This window comes from Orbicella faveolata, unplaced genomic scaffold (genome assembly GCF_042242905.1).
Source record: "Orbicella faveolata isolate gen_17 unplaced genomic scaffold, um_ofav_v1 contig_13, whole genome shotgun sequence".
Taxonomy (NCBI): domain Eukaryota; kingdom Metazoa; phylum Cnidaria; class Anthozoa; order Scleractinia; family Merulinidae; genus Orbicella; species Orbicella faveolata.
In genome coordinates, this window is record NW_028301540.1 from 16,227,927 (window position 1) to 16,253,640 (window position 25,714).

Here is a 25,714-nt window from a genome sequence, read left to right on the forward strand (position 1 = left end):
GTCGATGAGGTCCATGCATCATAACAGAGAGCCAAACAATGATTCCTGTTACCTCCTACTCAGCCAACAAGAAACTGAAAATTTTAATTCCTCTTCTAAGTTTGATTTAGTTAAAAGTTCTGAAAATGTTGAGTTTTAAACCCGTGTCGCACGAACAGCGTTCAATACATTCGGCTCAAATTCTTCTGGACAGTTAATCGTGCTTTTTTCAATCAGTATTCAGAGCTGTTTTGGGGGGTTGACCAGACACTGAATCGTGCATGCTAATCAAATGTTATTATGTCACTGGAGTTACGATCAAAGAATTAACGGTATGATCTTTGATTTCTAACATGCATATACTCTGTGGTGTTTTCTTGACAAAGCAAGCGAGGACTGTGTGAAGATAAGTAATGTTGAAGGAAACACCTTTTTTGCTATTAAGGAAACATTTTTTTGCTATCAAGTAACCACCTAAAAAAGAGACTACGATCTATGGTCTATGATCTATCATCATAGTTTCTTGGTGTGAATAAATAGTTTTGAAGTAAAGTTCCGAAAATAACCATAATTACTCAGCTTCAGATTCTATCAGAAGGTAAGGGGACGGGAAGCAAACACGTGTAGTCAAACCCATTTGCCAGGATTCTACCATAAGCGTAGAACTCTTCATCCCAGGCACATAAAATTTGGGTGTAGAAGAACTTGTTTTCTTTGTAGAAAAAGATATTTTTGATAACTCGAAGGCGAGAGGTGTTGACATGAACTAACATTAAGAAATAAGAATCGGTTTACTGTCCTTCGTATCTGTTATTTCCCACCTTTGCCTTTTAAAATTTCGAATTACATTTGAGGGTCGTGAATTTCGGGCTTTCTCTATTGGTGGAGAGCGGGTTGTTACTTTCGGAACTTATTTAACCAGCGAGATTACTTTGAGCTGACAGTGTTCATTTCTACTGCATCAAGCGTTCGTTCGTGCTCCTCGTCGTTATAAGGCAGGAAAGGCAAATACTTGGCCACTTTGTAGTTACTGATGCGGTTGAGACCAAACGGCAAATCATAGACTTTAATAGAAGCTGTTTGAAACTGTTCATCACTGTGATCTGATAAATGTTGCCTCCAAGCCTTGAGCCCGCGTTCCTCAATGGTACCAGGAATGGTGTTGTCCAGAATCAATGCAACGATACAACCCACTGCCATGCTTGTTTTAAACAGTACCGTCACTATCTGGTCGATTTCTGACACACCTATTGAACGAGCAAACACTGTTAGCTGCTTATATAAGTCCGTTAGTTCTCCAAAATTAAGTATCGTAATTAACAATTATTCTAAGGATTCCCTGACACGAAAAGAATAAACGCTCGATGTTTGCGAGTATTACCTATGGATGGAAAGATGAATACAGGATTATTACATATTGGATATCTACGAAATAAAACGGTCGATGAACTGGCGATTGTTTTGAAGAAATTCTACGCGTAGGTAAGATAGAAAGACGGGAAGCTTTGGCACTATAAATTTATCGATTTTCACAATTCCCACTTCTTGATTTTTCTTTTTTTTCCCTTGAAACGCTGTGAACTTAGTTGTGACATGTTATAGATTATTTAAAAGTTCAGGAAAGGAATTCACTATTGGATGCAAAGGCAAAAGTATCGCAAAGAAACAAGACTAAATACACTTGAATGTGGTCTTGCTATGAATTAATCCCTTTGGCTTTTTTTCTTAACACCATACCAGTCTCGATTGCATTGGGGTGTTGTTCCATGTAATGTGGTAGAGCTAATCCAAACACAATGGAAAATCCAACGATGAACAAGTTTCTGGAGGAATTCATGTCAGCAAATTGTAGATTCGAGATTCCAACAGCGGCGATCATTCCAAACATAACCATGTAAATTCCACCAACAATGGGATCTGGAATGCTGACGAAAACCGCGCCAACCTTACCAAGAAGGCCAACCACAATCATCACAAGAGCTGCAAACTGGATAACACGAAGACTTCCAACCTAACATGGCAAAAGCCTGGTGTTACATCTACTATGGTGACAGGGTTGTATCATTTATATGATCTGTTACGTTTATTGTATTAGAAAAAACAACAGGAAAGACATCTATATTCCCTGATGCTGTTTATAGTGTTAGCATTTATTAGTCAAGTCTGGTACGTTTTAGTCCACTGCTTTGGTACGCTTGGACATGTCAAACGGATTTGGTCAAGACCTTTTATAATATTACTTCTCGTAGGCACTATTAAAAAAATTTTGGTCCCAAATTAAAGTACCTTTGTGATGCCAATGGCTCCAGTGTTAACACTGTACGTGGTTGTACCATTTCCACTACCAAAAGCTCCCGTCAAGAGACATCCAATCCCTTCTACTCCTATTCCACGATTGATGGCGTGTTTTGGCGGTGGAGGAGCCCCAGATAATCTTGCACAGGCAAAGTATTCTCCTACTGACTCAATAATGGAGGCCAGCACCCCAGCTAGCATCCCAAACACCCCTGCGGCACTGACAGTTGGCGTACCCCACTGACCTGGAAAATTATGAACACGTAACACGAGTTATAAATGAGTATGGCTAGGGTTGTAAGGTGGGAATTCTGGCCCGGGTTTTTGAAAGGCTGGATAACGCTACCCTTCGGATAAATCGCTATCCAGCGAACAGCGTGGTATAGTTTGTTAACACTTATCCACTGGATAAGCACTGAATAGCACTATCCACCCCCTGAGCAACTGGGCCCTGTGTGGTAACTAATGAAGTTGCGTTACCTGGATTGACCTTCTTGAGCTCAACATATAGATTAACATTTAGCTGTATATGAAAGCTGGAAGAATTTACTTTTTTATGATAAATTGCCCAATTTTAGTGCAAAAAATAAATCAGTTTTGTTATAGAGAAAAAATATTAACCTTTGATTCAGCAATTCTTAGATGACCATAAAATTATCATTTACGTTATCGTGATCGACATGAGTTACTGCTACTAACCTGGATATGGAACTCTGAACCATTTGGCCTCTTTTAACACAGAGATCCTTGCGTCAGTTCTCGCCATGTACTGAGGAATGCTGGGATCAGAAGGAAAGCCTCCTGCTGCGGTGATAATGGCACAAATAATCCACGATGCTACGATGGCCAAGATGATCTGCATATTGAGAAAATCGAAATCCACTTGCCAAAAACAAAGACAGGAAAAGCCTAAAACAGATTATTCTTATAATGTTGTTATTTTAGGAGCTGAAGATTCTTTCTAGTTACCTCCTACAGGGTCATACACATTTACAGTATGTCATAATAGATCAGATACCATTTCCGTTTTTCGTAACACTGCATACTATAAAACTTTTAACCGGTATAAGTGTGATAATTTCTAATATTAGTTCAAACGTTGAATTTGACATATATGCTGCTACTATAGGGTCCAGATAGCTCGGGAAAATCAATCTGCTTGTATCTGATAAATCACCATTCTGTTGATGACAGGGCTGACGACAATTTCCAGCAATTTTCCAACAGCTATTTTTTGACGGATCAAAACAATCACTCTTTATCAAGTGATGCTACAATATTGTTACCATAAAAACGCCTCGCCATTGGTGAAACAATAAACGTAGCCTATGTGGCGTAACAGGGTACTATAGCAACAATACAACCTGTGAGAAGCACCCTTTATTCTAGCTTGAAAATGCTTAGAACTCAAAAACGAGCTCGGTGATCCCGATTTTTTTTTTTATTATCGAATTGTGATAAGCATGATCAGATGCAACTTTCTGCAAAGTTTTAAAGACTTCCGTGGAGAGGGTTCAAAGTCACCTTAAAATTTCGAAAAGCTGTTTCTCTTAGGGAAATATACGTCTGATATGCCCTGGTCTGGCTCAAAAATAGCTGGAAAGTTGGCAACAATTGTGTATTATCATTTTTAGGCATGGCACCCAGTTCTTGTTGTTCTTTATTTTTATCATGAAGGAAATAGGTAAAACAAGTCATAAAGTCCATTTCATTTATAATTTTGTTTGTGCGCTTGTTTCTCTTTAATAAATTAATAAATAAATAAATAAATAAATAAGTAAATAAAGCATCCATTCTTCTCGGGATGATGTACATATGATGTATTATTACAAACAAACGTTATATTCATGCTCAAGAAACTTTACTGGCAATGCTAAAGTTCATAAAAAATACAGAATTATAGAGAAATAAAAGAGTTGTAGCCGGCGTCCCTAGCGCTCTATTAACCCGGTAACTCCGTCCCCTACAAACTCAAGGGTGCTCCCAACTCAAGTTTTTTAAAAATTGTGTACTACAATACTCACTGGAAACAACCTGGCCTTCCCAACCCAAGTCTTTTAAAAATTGTGTATTACAATACTCACTGGAAACAACCTGAAAAAAGGGTAACGGCCAACATAACAACCACCCTTATTTTTGCTATATCCAGGAAGTGGAATCTTGACATTGCTCAGGTATTGAGAAAACAGAGCTATTAAAACAATGGTCCTAAAAGAATAAACAAACAAAAAACAAAAATAAACAAAAATAAATGATACTTTGAATAAAAGACAATATTTAGATGCAATTATGAACTTTACCTAAACTTTCGAAAGTAACACAAAAAACAACCGGTAAAAAAAGTTCTGTAAAGTTCCGTCTAGACCAGAAGGATTCCTCTTCCAAAGAAGTTTAAATTGGCCTATGTGTAATGCGTCAGCCAAAGCAAACAAAGTTGGGGCCTATTTGACAACTATGTATCAGTGGTGTACATTGCAGGTTACTGTTTATCATCTGACAATTTTTTTCTCGCTGATATTTTTAAGTAACAGTCGATGCCTACTTACGTCATTGAAATTCCCCAATGATTTCCTATGAAGGTGAAGATTTAAAAAAAGGATCAGATTAAATAAATTATCAACATAAAAACTGGATTTTCAAGCTGAAACCAGAGGGCAATTAGTCGTATTTACCCGCAGTATCCGCTGCTAATCTGAAGAGTGCCACACCCACCAGAGTAACAGTAGGTGCAACGGTTAGCGGTCCAATGAAGCGAAGAAGAAACCCAATGAGGCCAGTGAAACCGATCATAATTTGAAACAGTGACGAAACCATGATAGCACCTTGGATCTGATGAATGAGTAAACAGAAATAAACAAGGCAAAACCGTCTTGACGTTTTACAACACACCGTTAGCCTTACCTCTCTCATGCCAGGTTTCCAGATGTCATCACTGTTAGCAAGTGAGCTTACAGTAGAGTTACCATTTTCTTAGAAAAGAAAAGTAATATGAGACGATCACTAAACTACTTTGTACATCGACTATGCAACGTACGCTACGAAAGACAGCAATAACTTACATAATTATAATTCCGTTTCATAACCGGCTTGGTGTTCTCGGGGCTTCTTACGGCATATATAGAATATGGATGGAATTAGACTAGTATAGTCTAGAAGGTTTTCCCATCAATGATAAGTATCGATTACAGTATAAAGTACTGAAACCCCGCCTTACGATCTCGCCCCACCCCCGCCGAACCACCTTGTTGTTGGACAAGACTCTTTCCCAATCATTATTAACCTTCAGATGTACCTGACAGTTCGTATCCCCACCGGGGCACAAATGGGTGGGTATGGATGGAACCTTTATAAAATTATTTTGCGTTCAGTACATAACCATCGTCTCCTACCGCAATAACTTCGCCGTTTTGAAACTACCATTGTGCTTTTTAAGATTTTATCAGGAGTCAGAAAATAAGGATGATAATAAAATGTTCAAAGTATTTAATCTGCCTTGCTGCTAACAAAACCGTGCCAAACCAAAGAATTCTGAGAAAAGCTCTATTTGGCTTGCCCAGCATGTCGGTTGTTATGGTAATGGTGTGTGACGTCAAACAGTTTACACATCGAAATGTCTGCGAGGGATGAACGAACAGGTGCTGAGAGTTTCAGAATCAAAGAGTAAATCCCTTGTCCAAAACAGGTAAGAAAAAGCACAAAGCGTCATGGTCATATTAACGGGTGTCACAGCACTAAAGGATCCCAAAGGAAATCAATTTACCTCCAGGTTTCTGGCATTCCCACTGTGGCAAAGATAAGATGGCAAATGTCGGAGTAAGAAAAGCAAAAGTTCCTCCTTGAACGACAGGGAGCCTGCAAGCAAGTAACGTTATTTGCAAGAATAGAATTTACTTAACTTGGAAAAGAAGAACACTGGGCTGTACGTAAACAAAATCACGCAGCAAACCACTCTAAAAACTTAAAACCTTGATATTGTTGATATATTTTACTGCGTCTCTCTCGACCGTAAGCAGAGTGATATATTATTTCCTCAATATCTACCCATTCTGTATGACCGCATGAGAACACATATCTGACCTCCCAAGTGACCAGCTCACAACGTATGCGGTGGGTTCATTTGTCAGCTGCAGAAAATAACACCGGTTGGGCTGACGAAATGGAGTTCACTTCACTTCAGAGTTCCATAATCGGGCTTCCCTGATGTTGCTTACGCTTCAAATACAACTGTTATATAATAATATTGTTTCCATATTAAATATCTACCTGACCCCAAACGCAGACTGCAAGAGAGTTACAATTCCAGAAACAAAGAATATTGTACTCAGGACTTCGCTGATGACAAGCGTGTTGTTCGCAAAACACATCGGGCCACTCAGAATGAAGGGAATGGCCAATGTCGCTCCCAGCATGGTCAGGTAATGCTAAAATATAACACATATGTACAATTTTAGACAATTTAGCACCGAACAACTGGTCCTGGAATAATTAGTAGATAAACCTCTTCTGGCACCTGGTACGTCGGCTGATAATGACCGCGGCTGGGATATTGTCCGAAAAATGAATATTTGACCGAGAAACGAAGCTTCGAGGGCAAATGTGAAATTTTGAGGACAATCTCACAGCCAAGAACGTTATCAGCCAACATACCAGCGAGCCAGAAAGGGGGTTATTTATTTTATAACCCTCCCATTAATTTTCTGCACATTTTGCTGACTTTTTTGTACTTATCGGAGCAGCATTGGCGACCAGTTTTTTTGAATCTACGGCCGGAGGGCCGTAGATTCTATGTCATCGAGCGTGGCCGTTATCTAAAATCGTGTAACAAAAGAATATTCGTACTTAATCAAACTTCGGATGTGCGAAGGTCGCTTCCCGATTAATGCCCGAACGACCGACTATACGATTGAGAGGAACAAAAGATTAGTCACGATTGATTTGTCGGTAGACTTTCGGTTAGTTAAACCTGTCAATGTTCGTAAGAGGGAGTTGCTTGTCAAATCGGAGGGAAAAAATGCGAATTTACCAGAAGAAGCACAGTGCAACAGCCGTACAATTCATCGTTTATTCGTCTAGATCAACGAGGGAAACGCTCGACACTGTTCTGTTTACAATACGAAAATTCGTGTTACGGTAACCTTGATTCACGAGTGTTCGTAATGTTCGATCCCTTTGATTCTCCGTAAGTTCCTTAACAAAATGACAGTCCGGTTAGTGTTCCTTTGACCATACACAAGGGAAATAACAACGCAATCAACGAAAACGTGTAGCGCCGAGGTTCGACCTAAACTGGAATGAACCTCGATCAAATCACGTGTCCTAAACGCTCGGACGGACCGGTCCGATTACACAGGATAACCAACAAATGAAACGGGCATTTACACGCAGCGTTACGGAGCATTATCAATGACTACGATCTCTCTCCGCTGACCGTAAGTATGATATTGCAGACTCGTTTTCCCACGCTCTTCGAAGTGACGCGAATTGCTGAATAGAAAAAAATAGAATTTTTTAATATTTTTTTTTCTGATTTAACCTGGTACAGCTATCAGCGAATGTGCTAAAACATTGTTCTCGAATGATCTTGGGTTTAGAGTGGTTTCCGAAAGGTTTTGATTGGAAATACGATTGATACGTACCTTCAATGCAGCTATCGAGCAAATAAAATGCACATTTGCAAATTGATGTTTATTTCCTGTTTTCATACAACCCGGAACTCAACGTAATGTTTGTCTTATTATAAATATTTGTTTCAGCTACAGGCAGGATCAATTCTAAAACGCTCTGCTGACAAAAAGCTATCTGAACCAGGTCGACACAAAGATCGTTCACATAAATTCTTCACACGGAAACTCTGGATTCTTTCAATATTAAATGCCGACAGATCAGGAAGGTTTGTTTTACACATATAAACAGGAGTAAGTTCCGTGTCGTCTGTTCACCATCGTTTAAGCTTAACTGGATGATATTTCTATATCTCAAAGGGATGTCATTGGTTTTGTGAAAAGCTTTTATGAAGCTAGAGTTATTGACGTCGCCGCCCTTTACGAAAATTCCACAACTTAAAACATTTTGTCTGTTAGAGACAGTTTGCCTCACCGTGCCCCTCTGTACCCCCCTTGTGCGGGTCACGTGATTTTTGCGACCATGTGCTCTTAACAGTTTGATGAGCGTTGTTTTGTGTGTACGCGAAAAGTTTGCTTTTACCTTTGCCTTTTACTTTCTCGATGTTGACATCTTGATTAGGCCTGAAGATGCCCAAAAATATGTAAGTGGTCGCTCATTTGTATTGCTTTTTTTGTAATTCAATATTTGCTCGAGTCGCAAGCTTTACATTTGTAACTTTCAGCCGTACCGAACCGACGGAAGGAGGAGTAGCAGAATAAACATCTTCAGTGTACAATTTGTTTGTGGATTTCTTCAACATTGTCTTTGGCGACACGACACGCGAAAGGCCTTCCCGTCCTTGCATCGTATAAAGGTCCCTAATGTTGCTTGTGATGCAGAGGACATTAATGCCATGCACTCAAATTTTAAAACAATATTTCGCAATGTAGAACAGAATCTGCAATCAGGCCGGTTACATCACTGGGCGACTCAAATGGCACACGACAGAAATCACGAATTCACCGTTCGCGGTAATTCATTCCTCTCAAGGAAACTCGAATCCCTTTCGGAGGATTATTCAACCCTTTCGAGAGATTATTCAGCCCTTTCGAGAGATTATTCAGCCCTTTTAAGCGATAATTCAACCCTTTCAAGGGATTATGCAGCCCTTTCAAGGAAGTATGCATCCCATTCGAAGGATTATGCAGTCAGAGCACAACGCAGTCAGTTCCACCGCAATTACATGAGAGTTCCTCTTAAGGAGATATGACTCTCTTAGTAAAGCGCAAACAAAAAGCTTTAGTTGACGAAATCATGACCATGGAAAACACGTCCACAGAAGCTATGCCTGGTCATTATGTAACTAGTATTTTTCCTGCAAATACGCGGAATGAAAGACAATCTTTCCAATGTTTACAGTTAAGGCAAGGTACACGTAAGAGTAAATCTTTAATCTTTAATCAGTGTATTTATCAGTTGCTGCATGTAGGAAAAGAGACACAAAACCATTTAGATTACCACGTGAAGTTTTAAAATCAGTTAAACGCAGAAAAGTAAGACGCAGAATTAAACATTTCTTGAAGAAAAGTGTTCCCGTTTCATCTGTTTTATTCCCTGTGGCTACCAGTTGCGAACTATGGATTGTCAAGTTTGCTCATGAAGAAGAGTCTTTTTTTACTCGATTTTTTTGAACAAAATTTGAACAAGAAAAGTGTTGGTCTTCTAGTAGGAATTATAAATGTTATCCAGAATTTTTTTCCGAGTTCAATTTGATAATAAGAACTACCTCTTGTCAGAAAAGAAGCTTTTGTTATCTGGAGACATTAAACCCAGGTCCTGAAGTGATTCCTAGTCCACTTACCTACGGTCGTGGATTCATGTGCTCATCAAGTACCTAAGTTTTTATGTCATTATCAGCGGATTCCACGAAAAGAGTTTGTTTTTCTTCCATGAACAATAATAAAGATGAAAAGGTGAAATTCTAGAGCTGGATTTATTCTTTTTAGCTTTGTTTCTTTTCGACAGAAACAGTCGTAGGGCAATTATCGACGCAGGCGGAGGTTATTGCGTGATAACTGCCCAGTAATTTTGCACCACGTGACGTAAAGTAGCCAATAGAATTGCGCGAAAATTAAGCTTGGGTTATAAACCGCAATGACACAACAACAGCTGAAAACTGTAAAACTACTTTTAAAACCAGTAGACGACAATGGATTGCATTTGCCCCATTTTTTTAAGTTCTCTTTTATAATGCTCAGAAACCGCATCCTTGTATGTTATGAGGTCGTGAGAATTATCGAAAAAGAAAAAACTAAAATGCCATGACCTGGTTCGTAAGGTTAAAAACAGTTATAATTAGAGGGACCCAGTCATCGACTGGACGTCATCGACTCAGCTCTAATTGGACTGCTCGCATTAAAGCAAACATAGATATGTTATCTCTTTATTTCCTGTTGTTACTATGATGCTACCGTTTAGGTATTCGTAGGCCGTTGCAAAGGCCGCTATGACTCTTCTTACCTGGAAACCCAACAGTAAGCAGATGTACCATGGTGGGTTCTCATCGATAAGGTACGACAAGCCAAGAGCTCTCTTTTTCTTCTTGTGCGACGATTGAGTTTCTGGCTTGGTTATCTGTGAATACTGAATGAGCATTTGATGAATTACAGCGGGAAAATACAGTTCATTTACAGACATACCAAGAACATGCTAAATATGTACATGTTATTCATTGTCCCCAACTAGAGGAGAAATGGGGGATGGTTTAGTGTATCCATCATGTTCTTTCCCGTCTAGTTCGCCGATGTGTTGTGTGCGGTTTTTTTTCCTAAAGTCCTTAATTAGGGTTTAGGATAAGTAATCGTATGAATGCGACCGCGTATTAAGGATTTACACCACGAGTGATTGAAAATTCTCTCAAAACTGCGCGAGCCTTTAGGCGAGTGCAATTTGAAATATCACGAGTAGTGTAAATCCTCAATTGCTGGAGCTTTCATACGATTACTCATTTATTATATGACTGGGAAATTGTGCGAATTATTAATTAACGGTAGATTGGCCTACTCTCAGCCAATCACCATGAGGTAGTGCTTAGTTTTCGAAATAAAAGCCATGGAGTGTTTCGCCATTTAGAGAATGCTTACGGCCAAAGTGCATAAGGTCTATTCCAGACGTCGTGCTATTGCCGAGCCGAACTATAATTTGGTCAATTTGGCCAGGCAGTGGCATGATAAAAGCAAAGCCGTGGTTTAAAACGTCAAATTTAATTCGGCCGCACCGAGTCGCGCTAAATTAAGTTGAAATCAAAAACAACAAACAAACCTTTCATCAAGAAAATACATTAGAATGAAATATGAGCTCGGTTGATTCGTGTCCGCTGGCTGACCCTGTTTTTGGACTCATCACGTGACAAGCTACTTTTCAAAAAGGCTTTTTGCCATGAGGGCATTGAAATCGATATAGAGCGACAGGTCCTTATTTTTCATGAAATCAACTTTAATCTTTACTCAATCAACCACAAAAAATAGAAAGAAAATCTACTATTCCAAGGGAATACAAGGTCGTTCACTTTAGTGGCAAGCAGCTAAAAACAGCAAGATAGAATGCTCGGAGCCTCACTCAGACCAGCTAGAGAGAAGGAGAAGCAAGCCACTTGTCATACTATAGTCGTCCGTTCACTGTCGACTTACAGTATATTTTAAAAACCCAACAAAATTCAAAGTAATTAAAGATAGCCTATTTTAATTCTTTTCTTTTTCAATTCAAGGCAGCGTCCACACTACGCCGGAGAAATTTGAAAACGCAGCTTTATTTCTCCAGTTAGGCCTAAAGTCCACACTAATCTGTCTCGAAAACGGAGTTTTTCGAAAACGCTCTTCAAACCAGAGGAATTTGAAAACGCCAGCTTTTTGTTTACGTGTGGCCGCAAAGCATTTAATTTAATAATGTGATTTCCCTGAACGGGTTTTCCGGCAAACACAAATCCAAAATGAGCGGTGATTGTTGCGTTCATGTGGGCTTATGCATTATAAATGCATAAGGTACGCTAAGTCAGGGCAAATCTTGTGAATATGTAAATGTAAATGAAAATGTTTAAGGAAAGAAAAAAAAACATTAGCAAAAAAGAAAAATAATAAGCAAGGATTATTAGGATTTGAACCCATAGCCTCCCGCTCTCAAGGCAGATACCTTTTCCACTCTGCCACACTGATAACTATGCTTGGCATGAAAAAATATTAATTAAATCGGTTTGTAGGGAAATGCTGGGTAGCTAAAACAGCAGGCTCAAGCACGGTCCAAGCGCGAACCGACAAGTCATGCGAAAGTATTGCCAAACACATTTATTATTGTACTTTTATCTTTCTAGTAGTTGCCTATCCGTTAGACTAGAATAAGTCAGCCTAATGGAATGAAACACTATATGCACTAACCATAAGCCCACAAGTACGCATTGCGGACCGTTTATTAAATTTCTCCGGTGCAGTGTGGACGGTACGTAAGACATTTACTGGCGTTAATTCGACCGTGAACGGGTCACGTAAATCGCTGAAACAGAAAAAATTGAGCCCTGTGGAATCCATGCAGGTGGAAATGAGGTCATTGACCCCGGTCTTTTGCATGGTTGACAACACAGTGGAACATGAACTGGTAAAATATGCTCTTAAGGTGGCTCCCTGTAGTTTTACGATCGCACCAGCGCTGAGGAGTTAATCTGCGCGCGCTCAAAGGAAAACGTCAGTGTTTTTCGATACTTTATTACGTCAACATGAGCACAAAAAAAGCAAAACTGACAGTGAATTTTCTCGCGTTTCCTTCGGTGAAATTCCGTTAAATTTGGCAGATTGGTAGTAAATATTTTACTTCAGTCGGTGCTCGTTTTTCAGGCAAATCTATAAGACCAGGTTTTTTGCAGCGGTAAAAGACATGAATTTGAAAATATCGAAAAAACTGCCTTTACAAACCCTACTTTTTCCGTGTTTAAAATTCGTATCCCACTGGAAGCGATGTCATGTAAAAAGTTTGGAAGATTTCACCGAAGGAAATTCATGAAAAGCACAAATAAAGCCATAAAAACAGTAAAAAGCACATTTGTTTGGGCATTAGTAATTCAAGACTAAATCCCCAGATTTTAACAGAGATGATAGAAAAATACTATTTAATCATTGCTTATTACATGTAATAAGTTTGAGAGGACTAGGTGAGAAAGCGAATGCAAAAACAGCATTCAAAACATAACACTTGCGCGCGCAACGTTATAAATGATTACCCCATGGAGGCACCTAAGAGAATCATTATATAATGGTGTTTCATTATATCGGGGTTCTTTTCCTCACTATTCATCACTATAGCTCTGTTCGTCAGTCGTTGTACTGCTAAGCCGGTTCGTTATATGGGGGTTCCACTTTAATAATGGAATATCGTATTATGTAGTCGACGATTGCTAAACGAGCAATAAAATCTATTTTTTCAGACACTTCGATCACTGGAAAATTTCTCCCATCTAGCTGTGAAGGTTTTGTTGTTCGCTTTGGCAAGGTTTTTAAATCACTAAATGACCGGCAGTCTGATATTTTTCTCAAATTTAACGAATCGAGGGAAGCCAGCCAATTCAAACTATGATATGTCGATTAAGAACTGTCAAGTGATTCAGAAGAGCTGTATAGATCGCAAGTATACCACTGTGTTGAGTATGTCTCCACCCTTGCAGGAAATAAAACTACTCTTACACAATCTCAAAAATTCAGGAGAGGTCTGAAAACAGCATAAGTTCTTGCCTCCCTTGTCAGCGAGGGTGGTATGTCTACCCTCACTGAGTCTTTGATAAGGAGCTGGAAACATGGCCATGAGGTAGTTGTTCAGGAAGTGGAATCAACACCAAAGACAAAAACAGACCAGAAAGTAGAAGACCCTAAGAAAGTAGTAACTGAACGTCAAGTGATAATCACATTACAACAGAGAGGCTACGGGACGAAAGTCTGACTGGAAACGCCGAGGAAAGAGAGCTATCGGCAGACAATTCCCCAATGAGTGAAGCAAAAGACAATGTACAAAACACCAGACAAGCATGTCATCGTGTAAATAAGAATACTGCGGGAAACCTAAAAGAGGACACTGCGAAAATAAATGACGATGACAGGGATGGAAAAAATTCCCCTGAATTTTCTCAAATAAAGATGCCACCCAAGATTCTAAAACGAAGTCGTCCGAAGGGAGCGGAAGTGACGGTTATTGGCCTTTCGAGAAAAAAAAAAGAAGAAAGAAAGACAGAAAGTCGTAACAACTTAATTCCATTCTGTAGGCTCAGTCCTATCGAAAAAGACAGAATGATCCTTGGCTCTCTCTCGACATCACTGGCCGTGGGTGAAGCCATAGCGGGTCATCGGTTTTTGGCCAAAGACGACATTTTTCCTGTTGGCAAAATATCAGACACTGTCAGGGATGGAGAAATAGTCGACATCCACCGCGTTGAAAAATACTTTGAAAAAGATGCATGGTTGTCCGTTCTTGAACCAACAAAGGAGAAGACCCGCGTAGACTTTGTTTGTTCTGTTTGCGCAAAAATGATAAACGACGAAAGTGAAGACAGCATTGCTTGTGACAGGTGTCTCCTTTGGACTCATTTTACGTGCACTTCATTAAAAAGTCGACCAAAGAACAGAAACTGGTTCGGCAAATCTTGCATAATTAAATACTCATAACAATTTACACGAGAGTATTTTTCAGTGTACTCCTAGCTCTAAGATTAGTCGGTTATTAATCAAAGTAATGGGATTTTCCCATAGGGACCATAGGCAGTGCACACATGGGTGCTGCCTATGCCTCAGTCGAGTATAGCAGCTACAGAAATATTGTTTTCATTATAAGTTTTACTTAACATATTTTTTCAATTAGTACTGTTTCATTTTTATGGAAACGGTTTAATATTTGACGATGACAGAAGTTTCTAAAAGTTTTTCTGGCGCTAATTGGCTTTTAAATCGTATTTGCAATCATTTCATGTTTTTCATGTAATTAACTGTAAATCATCTTGTGACATGAGTTAGACTAATGATCTATAAATATCTGTGGATCGCTTTGTACTTCTTATTCGACATAGAATAGTTTGGATATGACCCGTTCGATTTCCTAAATTTGTTAAAACTATCGTACTGCTTTGAAAACCGTGACCGGCAGTCGACCTAAGTACCACAAACCATGGGTTTACTCTCTGAGCCGACCGTTATAATTGCGATCTATACAGCTCTTCTGGATCGCTTGACAGTTCTTAAATGTGATAGTTTGAATTGTATGGATTCCTTCGATTCCTTAAATTCGGGAAAAATATCAGACTGCCGGTCATTTAGTGATTTGAACAGTGACCGGCAGTTGACCGCAAAAAAATTACAAATGTCACAAACCATGGTCTAGCTCTCTGAGCCGAGCGTGAAACAAGCGTTATACTTGCGATCTATATAGCTCTTCTGGATCGCTTGACAGTTCTTAATAGACATATGATAGTTTGAATGGGTTCCTTCGATTCGTTAAATTCGAGAAAAATATCAGACTGCCGGTCATTTAGTGATTTAAAAACCTTGACCGGCTGCCGGTCTTCAGCCACAGCGAACAACAAAACGTTCACACCTAGATGGGAGAAATTTTCCAGTACTGAAAGTGTCTGAAAAAATAGATTTTATTGCTCGTTTAGCAATCATCGACTACATAATACGACATTCCATTATTAATGTGGAACCCCCACATAACGAACCGGCTTACCAGTACAACGACTGACGAACAGGACTATAGTGATGAATAGTTGGCAAAGGAACCCCGATGTGACGAAACACCATTATATAATGATTCTCTTAAGAGCATATTTTACTAGTTCATGTTCCACTGTGTTGTCAACCATGCAAAAGACCGGGGTCAGTGACCGCATTTAGTGATTTCAAAACCGTGACCGGCTGCCGGTCATTTCGCCACAGCGTCTGTTGTTGTTGTTGTTGTTTTTGTTGTTGTTATTGTTGCTTTTATGTGACGAAGGTTTCGGTGCGGAGTGACGGAGCTTGTTTACTTTGGAAGCCTGTTTCTGTGGATCAATGGTTGTCTCCGGTAATGCGATGTTTTTATCACGAGGACTGTTTGCATGACAGCAGAGAGAATCCGAAGCATTGCAATGCTTACCTCAACGATTTCCATGATAGGCTTTCATACACAGTCTTTGATACTTCTGAATGAAATGCAGCCTTTGTATAACCTTGAGATTTGCCCGCCAACACTGAAACCTACATACCGAACAATATGTTGTTAAGAATTATAAAAACTTGACAAAGTAAAATTTCAATGACTTTAAAGGCGTATAAATATCTCCCGCCAATCAGCAGAATATCACATAATTTCCACATAGAAACAAACAAAGGAGATGTCTCAGAATATAGAATATCTATAACTGCTATCGAGATACTACCTCGTTTAGTTAACAGCCTCCAAGAAAAGGGGTGTTTGAGCCAAAACAAAACCACGATATTCAACCATTAAGCTTTTAAGTCGACATACCTTTTGGGCAGCGGCATGTAACTTGCATAATTATGTTAAGCGCATAATTCAACCCCAAAAAGAGGTAATTTTTAAAATGTTAAAAATGCTTGTTTCTTACCATTACCTGATAGATTTTCGCCACATTCTAAGAAACCTATATTGAACGTTCACGATGGTATTCGTTGTTTTTCATTTTGACATTCTTCGCTTTCGTTATTTCATCTCACGTTCCGTTGAAATTGCGTCGGCTGTACATGAATATGTTCCCCTCGTGCTGAGAAGTTTGACTGCGAAAAGCATGAGTGTTGGTAAACGTCAACGTCTTCCATTGTCATAGTTCAAATTCGAAGGGTTAATGCTTGAATCTCTGGCTGACTCGTCCCATCATGCTCATTTAGGCATGATTTAAAAGAGGTTTTTTTTTTTACTATATCATCTAATGTGTGTTGAAAAGGGTTTACATCACAAATGATAGAAATAGCGTGGCCTCTCAGCTCTGATTTTGTCGGGCCTAGTCAGTGAATGGAATGTTCAGTCGGCGGAAAGCTAGTGATGTTAAGCCTCCACATTTAAAATCACATCTTCGAGGTAAACTGAAGATGTCGTGGAATCCTCTATTTGTTTCTTTTTTGAACAGAAGTCAGCCTAATTACCGGGCCTGAGTGAATGTCTTTCCCCCTCTGTGTTCTAAAGGCCAGCTTGGTGACGTCATGCAATCGTTTCTCGGCACTGACTTGTTATATCATATCGCATAAAACAAAAAAATTACAGCCTTGCACCCAGGCCACTCAGGTTATTTTCTACACCATGCCATAGGAAAAAAAGACGACAAAAGAAACGCACTACTGAGAAAATATCGTCACCATTTATTGCTCGATGGAAAAAGTTTACTGGCATCTAAATAATCATAATCATTTAGAAATTGCTTAGCACAAAAATGGTCCCAAAAACATTGCTTTCTCAAAGGGAAAATTAAATCTTTGGTCGCCCTCAGAATCTATGGCTTCATGCAACTAACAGAAGACAAATAGGACAATTATTATGATCAACACAAGTCCGTTACAAAGGTTATGCTAAGGTTTCTCTTTTTGAACTATTAAATCGAATGACCCCCACTTGACTAACAACAGTGTAAGAAATTGGGAATCAGTTCCTGTTAAAACTTACCTAAATTTGCAGCCCTCGAACACAATTCTTCAAACAGGAATTTTCGCGACAAAACAGTTGTCCTTCACTAAATCAACTATACAGTCGAAGAACTCAGTAAAGAAAGCACAAATTCCATTGTCAATTGTTAGTGAATTTTAATTTCCCTTCATTGTATTTGCATTTTTATTGTAATTTTCAATTGAACTTTAATCTAAATTGTCACTGAAAAGCCCTTTCCGTTAGTGTTTGTTTTTGATTTTGATTAACCGCCGAAAACAACAACAAAAAAACTATTTTGTCATTGGCGGCTGATTAATAACAAAACCAAATTGTCCTTTGCAGACTCAAGGCATTCATTGTTGCTTTTGTTTTAAGGCTCAGTCCAAGGCACACAACAAATTTATCTAAACACGATATGTTGCAACATTAATGCACACAGGTCACGAAGGTCTAGCCACTCTGTTACAATTATGTTTTAAGATGTTAGATAGTACAACTGGCTGGGCAAACCTAAAAGTATATTGCGCTAAAATGTTGCGTGCGTTTGACAGAGTTCTTATATTCAGGTGACAAAGCCGCTTATCGTGTTTACTCGAAAAAGCGGCGCTCCAGATAAGGCGCCGCCCTCAGTTAATTAAGCGCCACAGATAGCGGCAAAAATGTTATTAAACGTCGTCCTCGAATAAGCACCGCACCCAACAGACTCGCGCCCGTATAAAACCACTTGACTCGGATATCGAACAGAGGATAACACTGGGATTAACTGAGTTTTATTTGTTGTTGCAATCGGTTTTGACTAAAACAGGGTTGTTATGTTTTATTCAATCACCACCTTCCCCGTCCTCGAGTAAACATCGCCCTTTAATAACAAAGATTACACACCGCGCTCACTCATTCGTTTCTTTATTTAATTATTCAATCGTTCGTCGTCAAGCTTGTTCTTTCCTTTACACTTAATCAAAACCCATACGAGGGAAAAGAATCCGATGACAGCCCTTTTCCTCAATCGACTATATATGGCGGATTTTGGTTCGACATTCAAACTAGAGGCGAGTTTTCAGAGCTTGACTTTGAGTAATCACCGGCTGATGACAAAGGTTTGGATTATTAATTACGCTTTAGGACAGATTTGCAGTTAACTGTGAAAGGTTTAATACACAATGGATTAATGATTAGTTCGTTGAGAAACTGATCTGATACTCAGTCGGCGAGCGAGTGAAAACACTTGATCAAGGTAATTCTACGTTATTTGAAAATAAATCCAATTAATTTGAAAGCTACGAAAACCCTTAAAGCGACGCTTGCTTTACAGGTCGGGACCCATCCTTCTCGCAAAAGACCACAATCCTTTTGGTCAGCACCAGGAATCACGACGATCCCGAGAGTTTTCGTGCTGACCAAAAGCATTGCAGTCTCTAGCAACGAGAATGGAAAATGAATTGAAAAAGTAACCTACAGAGTCCTGCTACCGGGTATTACAGATTTCTGCCCCTTGTAATCATTCAGCCGCAAGTTCCTACATAATTCTTCCTATTTGTTTCAATATATTTATTCTAATCCTTGATCCTTCCAATTATGCAAGAGTCAGGAGAATCTTAATCACGTAAGAGCTACACCGAACTTGGACAGGTCGTTAGGTGGCTCTTTTAGGAGAAAAAAAGGATGTTTTTGTTTTTAAAGCAACAAGTTAGGGCCCGTTGCTCTTTATCGATCTTTATATTGAACTCTGTCCGAAAAGAAAGAAACTGAGTGCAATTTTAGCAATTTTCCGGACAGCTCAGCTTCGGGAGACTTAAAAGCTTCGCAGGTATTCCCGGGGGACTCCCATATAAAAGGACGGGGGTGCTCGTCGTACCTTTTAGGGGTTAAAAACAGCGGTTTTTGGCACCTCTTGGGGTGTTCAGCCTCAAAAGGTCCAGAGCGAGAGCTTTCGCGGTGCCCTTTAGCACGAGTATTGCGCCAAAAGAAACTGATGACTGGAGATATTTGACAATCAACTTTAAAACAATCAAGATGTTAGAAGCAATCGTCTTCATCACTATTTAAGTTATAAAAATGTGTTGTTTTAGAATTGGTACCTCTTAGGGTGAAAGAAATTCAAGCCACGCCCACATGACAGCATCTTGGTACTTCTCAGAGGTTCTTTTCAAAATTTCCCACGAGCACCTCCGTCCTTGTTATATGGGAGTCCCCCCTCCCCCCTACCCCCTCCCGTCTCCCCCCTTGGGCAGGTGTCCCGCACTATGGTATGTGCCACTCAAAACAACTGCATTTATTTAGCTGTGAGTGATAGTCGGCTTATTCTGTGTTAGTCAAAATCGAGATGCTTTCGAAACGCTTATAAAATCACCATGGAGGGAAGGAGACTACATTTTCGAGGCGTCTATTAATCATCTGAAACATTTGTAGGCGAACATATGCTGACTACGCACTGACTGCTATCATTTGTCACCGACTTATAAGATAGAGGAAGACTAATCGGAACTGAATCGGGCCTGTCTACTTCTTAAACCTATTACACATTTCCAAGAGACTATATGGTCTCTTAACATTTCCAAATGTTATAAAGAAAGGAAAGATTCGAAAGAGTTTTTCAAAACTCATAATTAAGATAACGAATTTCTCTAAATTCCCGTAGTATTTTGAGTGTAAACTGTGCAATAACGAGGAATGCACAAATCCTAAGGTTAGCTAACGTGAACAATTCTCCCGGGCACAGGCAGCCCAAGCTCACAATGCGAGGAGTTATTATTTTTTTTTTTAACTTTTATGCTAACGTTTAGCGAGACTTGACACATACGGCATATACTATTACATAACGACCGAATTTGACTACGCCAAACGTGACTCTCGCCATGCAGCATATACAGGTGTTGTGTTCCAACGGTTTGAATTTATAAAGGTTTGTATGAGAACCAACGGCTTTGCTTAAAAAGTCAATTATTCTTATATTTTGTGAATAAAATCTACTTACCCTGTTATGTGTTGTATTCTTTGTTGTTTGCCAGCTCCACAGGCCGATCTAACGCGATTCCGGCGAGTTATCGTTGTCATGGTGGGTTTCCACTACTAAAAAAAAGGCTTTAGCAGAAAAAGTCTTTCTTTTAGTAGTGGAAACCCACAGAACGATAACAGACGATAAAAGTATAAAAAAAAGATAACTTTTCGCATTGTGAGCTTGGGCCGCCTGTGTGCAGCGCCACTTTGCATCGGTTTCCTCTTTTACATGCGTCAAAAACTTTTAAAGAAAGAAGCATAAAATATAGGCACTTTTGTGATTGAGATGTAAATAACTGGCCGGGCGCAAGGCCGATTTTTACACCTATATTTAGTTATGTTTCAAGTATATAAAATTAAAAAAATCTGTAATGGTTATTTAGACGGCTTGGTCGCTGCCCCGTCGTTCTGCACTGTAATAATAATAATCAATATTTAAACAGGGTGACCCCTTCAGTCGCAGGACTGGTATCAACGGGGGCCCTGTATAACGTAAAATAAAAAGAGCATGTATAAATAATATATATCTATAAAAAAACTAACTACTTTAAAAGATACGCTGAAATGTTTAAAAACTTTAAAAGCTTAAAAAGGTAATAGCGTTCTCATAAAAATTGGATATAGAATTGAAAATGTTCTAAAAAATAACCTAAGAAAAAAAATCGGAGATAGCCTTGAAACGTTCCTTAGGTGGTAAAATCTTTATGTTCGTTGGAAGGCTATTAAATGTGCATGCACCATGATAATAAAAAGACTTTTTAGCGACATCTAAATGAAATTTAGGAAGTATAATGTCAGTGATTGACGATCTAGTGCATCTGTTAAAAACATGTTGGTTGTCGCTCTGGCAGCGTAACAGGAAATAGTCTTTAAAGTATAGAGGAACTTCTCCGACCAAGCACTTGTTAACTAACAGTGCACAGTGCTTTTCCATGGTTTTTGTAAGAGAGGGCCAGCGTAGGTTCTCGAGTATTGTTTCCGTGGCTATGTCAGGTTTAAAACCGTATACGATTTTCGCAGCTCGTCGTTGCAGGCGTTCAAGAGTCTTTCTGTTAGTGCTTCCCAGAGGGCAAAAGCACGTATCACAATAGCTTAATATCGGTAGCACCGTGGACAAATAGATCTTATTTGCTGCTTCCGTGGTTAAACAACCTCGTAATCGTGACAGGAGGCCAAGTCTGCTAGCAACTTTTGACCTTAAATAGCTTATGTGATCGTTGAAAGATAAACACTCGTCTAGCAAGACTCCTAGGTACTTGAACGACTTTACTTGGTTGACTTCCTTTCCTTCCATGCAAAGCGGACTATGAGATTCAGATCTGACTAGCCTTTGCCGAGTTCCAAATAAAACATACTCAGTTTTCTTTAGGTTGAGGAAAAGACCGTTTGCTGTTAACCAGTTAGAGACGTTATTGAGATCAAGGCTTAAGTTCAGCTGTAGTTGGTCAATGTTTGAAGCAGCAGTAAAAATAACGGTGTCGTCGGCATATAACATAACACTAGACAGACCAACGGCCAAAGGAAGATCGTTTATGTAAAGAATAAACAAGAGAGGCCCTAACACGGAACCTTGAGGTACTCCGCTACTGATGTTGGCGGCAGAAGAAAGGTGATTTTCAATGGACACTCTCTGAGTCCTGTTAGTGAGATAGCTCTCAAACCACGAGAGAGGCTGGTCTTGAATTCCATATCTGTACAACTTGTTTAAAAGACCGTCATGAGGAACAGTATCGAAAGCCTTTTTCAGGTCAATAAACACTGCCCCCGTCAATAGCCCTTTGTCCATATGACCACGAATTTTATCTGTAAGGAAGGTAACGGCCAACTGAGTTGAATGATTTGCGCGAAACCCCGATTGATAAGGCGAGAGAAGAGAGTTTTCTGATAGGTAGCTATGTAGCTGTAAGGAAAATTAATCGCTTACGTCTTATTTCTAGCTTCTACAGTCTCCAGGTCATTTGAAAACAGAAGAATCCACGAAAACCTTGCCTGCAACACGGACAGATTTCCGACTTTTGTTACAAAAGCCGGAAATCCGTCCGTGTTTCTACGAAAACTCCGTTTCCCCGAATCAGTGGCTTTTTGATATATCCGTCACTTTTTCCGCCAAATGTAGGAAAGATCATCAAATTTTCTCGCCCTTTCAATTCTATACACCAATATTTTGCTGCCAAATTATTTTGCTTGAAGCCTAGGATATATTGAGTGCTTACCATTTAGCAAAAAGTCCGGAAATTTCGGTTGTAACTCAAATGGAACAGTAATTTTACGGAAAATCCGATCGAAAATTGTAGACTACCTCTAGAGGTAGTCTTCTTTCCCCGCTCGGAACGGAACGGCGGAAATGTCCTTACCATTTGTTAAATTTTCCAGTTTTCAGTCTCTAATCAGCCGAAAACAATTACGAGAAATCGAATTGCAAATGGTAAGTGTCATCTCGTTCGGTTGGTTTGCTGGTTTTGGAAGTAAAGTAAAAGTAAAAGCTTTTATTAATGTGTCAATGTATTTAGTTTTCACAACTAATTGGGGACACAACAAAAAAACATTAAAATTATTTACGAATAAGAAATAATAATAAAAACCCTTACCATAGCTTATACAACGGTCATCCCAACCGGTTTACTCTGACAAATGGTAGGCACCCATGGTAACATACAGACTGGGGACTTCCCCCAACACCTAACCAAGATTAACCAATAGGAGCAAGACACGCATATCCGTTCAAAGAGCCGCATAGAACGTTTCCTCGAATTGAATCGTCGCAGCTGCTTTTTCCACTGCAAGATGTCTGCCAGGATTTTGATGCTTGCACTCGTCTTAGGCTTCTCAGTGAAACAATCCGCTGGCTCGTGGAAAGATGCTGTCATTGTCGGGAAAATGTTGATAGATTCGTTCTCTTCGAGGTACGTCGAACAAACCAGTATTACGGCTGCCGAAGAGCTCGTGAGCGGACTAACTTTCGAAACATACAGCGAGAAAATCTATTGCCAGATCCTCACAAAGATCAAAGAGACAGACTTTGAAGCTGTTGTGAACAGAATCTCATCACGTTACCAGATTCCATATGAAATAAAAGGGACAATCATGGACGGGCAGTACAGCGGCGATGCCAATCAAGCTGTAGTCCGAGAATTTAAATTCCAGAAAGGTGGCCCGGGAAAAGTTCTTTATGGCAAGACTGTCTCTTATAAACGTGAAGATTCCACAATCGATTTAGCTTATGTTTTCTTTTACTTGGATTTCAAATTGGCGCCAAGCAAAATCGAGGAACGACACCGGAAGCAGTTTCTTTTCATTACTTATGGATCCCAAACCGTTGTTCGCTATGAAGATCGTAACATGGCGGAGAAAGACAAGGAACATATCTTCGACTTCTACCGGGCCAAGGCTCTGGAGGGATTTATACAAGAATATCCTCAACTGGCAGCTGAACGAGATGAACTGGCAGCTGGACGAGATGAACTGTGAGCTGTATAGATAAGTAATAACACTGACAACCATGATTATTTTATCGGTAAGACAAGTAGCAATCAGTAGTTCCCAGAAAAAAGTGATTTTGAATTCTGTAAAGATACATCGGAATGACTGTTTTCTTACAGAAACTTGGATTTCTAGCTATTTCTGGAAGATTTTTCCAGAATACGATCTGAATGTTAAGATCAATTTTCTTGAGTATGCTCTTAACTTAGAAGGGTTTTTTCCGTTATTATAAAACTTTCTCAGTTTCAAATCACCTGGTAAAAATTTTGGGATTTTGTAGTTTCTATATTGTTTCCTCGATCGACTGAGACAATGAAATCTTCGCAATTTACGTATTGCTGTTGTACACATGATTGTGAAATAATTTCCGGGTCGTTTGTCACGACAGGTTTCTGATCATTAGTTCAGATCAGGTAACAAACAGCATCATAATTTGTACAATATATTAAGACACAATTGTGAAACGTATACAGACGACTATATGGGCCAAGTTTAACTTTTTCTTTGTTTTTTCCTGTCCAAATAATATAAGATGGCAACAAGAAAGGCACACAGATAACTCGAAAATGAAAATGATAGTAACACGTCTTTAGATGACAAAAGGCCCTCGCGAGGAGGGGAGAGCGTCACGGTCACCTAAAGCTTGTTTTTTTTTTTGTTTGTTTTTTGTTTTTTGTTTTTTGTTTTTTTTTTTTGTTTTGTTTTGTTTTGTTTTTTTTCTTACTTTGAAGAACATTCACTGAAACACAAAATCCTTTTTGTGTCTTATCATAACTTGAAGAAATATCATGTAAACATTTTCCTATGGATTACAAGTAAAACTTCGGCTACAGGTAGTACTTGAAACATTTCTTTCAAAGATTTCCATAGCTATTTTTGGTACCATCCTCACGATATATCGGCGATTTTAACCTTTTCTTGATTCTTGGATTTTTAGTGACCCTTCAAATGTCTACTTTTGTGTCATCTATTTGTCTACTTCGACGCGCGTTTTAAAGAAAGAAATAATAGAAACCCATGACGGCAGCGGCTGTGCACGTGGGTTATAGTCCTTTGTAAATTTCTTTGTCGTCCTCTGCACAACAACAACGTGAAGTGACTATGTTAACAACGGCGGCTATTGTTTTGGTATTTCAACTTCAGTTGGAATTGATCGTTGGCGTTACATATTTAGCTCGAGCAAGTTCTGAGGCAAATAGCCGCACTGAACGGATCTAGACAATTGCGAAATTCGAAGGTAAAATATAAATTCATTTTTTCCCAGACGTTATCCTCGGCGGGGTCGCCGTCGTCATTGCTTAAGTTATTTAATATCCATTGCCGTCCCGCTTTCATCATCAAGTTTGCCCAGAAAGAGCCATCACTGCTGCCATCAGTCCAAGGTTCCTTTCAGAACAGAACATTTCGCCATTTTTAAAGATGTTGAGAACGTCAGCTGTTATTTTCTATTAAATTGATAGGTACACGGATGTAGTGGTTGGTGAGTGGCTATCTTGCCTCTATAAAATGCACCATGTTTCGTGATCCCTTTCGTAAAAGGTTGAAAGGTTTTGGAAACAATCTTGCTTATTGCTTGCGCAATTAATGGCTGTTTACTTAGTGGAAGACACTTGAAATGTATCGAAAATCACCTTGTATAGCCGGCCAGTGATGCATTTGCGTTAGATCAAATTCAAGCACGAACTCATTATTATCT

General features: G+C 39.3%; 3 protein-coding genes across 3 annotated transcripts; 2 read left to right on the top strand and 1 right to left on the bottom strand.

Moving 5' to 3' along the window:
* Positions 1 to 59: 59 nt before the first annotated feature.
* Positions 60 to 16,392, bottom strand: LOC110054974 (solute carrier family 23 member 2-like). Its single transcript, XM_089284836.1, has 13 exons — positions 16,322 to 16,392; positions 16,039 to 16,139; positions 10,399 to 10,521; positions 6,538 to 6,695; positions 6,035 to 6,126; positions 5,176 to 5,243; positions 4,947 to 5,103; positions 4,821 to 4,845; positions 4,359 to 4,482; positions 2,974 to 3,130; positions 2,266 to 2,519; positions 1,717 to 1,990; positions 60 to 1,226 (listed from the first exon to the last, which is right to left on the bottom strand). The coding sequence occupies exons 2-13, from the start codon at positions 16,051 to 16,053 to the stop codon at positions 907 to 909; spliced, it is 1,767 nt and encodes a 588-aa protein (XP_089140962.1). The 5' UTR covers positions 16,054 to 16,139; positions 16,322 to 16,392; the 3' UTR covers positions 60 to 906.
* LOC149115306 (uncharacterized) lies at positions 13,458 to 14,576 on the top strand. The gene has a single exon (XM_089283866.1). The coding sequence runs from the start codon at positions 13,902 to 13,904 to the stop codon at positions 14,574 to 14,576; it is 675 nt and encodes a 224-aa protein (XP_089139992.1). The 5' UTR covers positions 13,458 to 13,901.
* Positions 16,393 to 23,240: 6,848 nt separating the features above from the next.
* Positions 23,241 to 24,854, top strand: LOC110055483 (uncharacterized). The gene has a single exon (XM_020761877.2). The coding sequence runs from the start codon at positions 23,323 to 23,325 to the stop codon at positions 24,004 to 24,006; it is 684 nt and encodes a 227-aa protein (XP_020617536.1). The 5' UTR covers positions 23,241 to 23,322; the 3' UTR covers positions 24,007 to 24,854.
* The last annotated feature ends 860 nt before the right edge of the window (positions 24,855 to 25,714 follow it).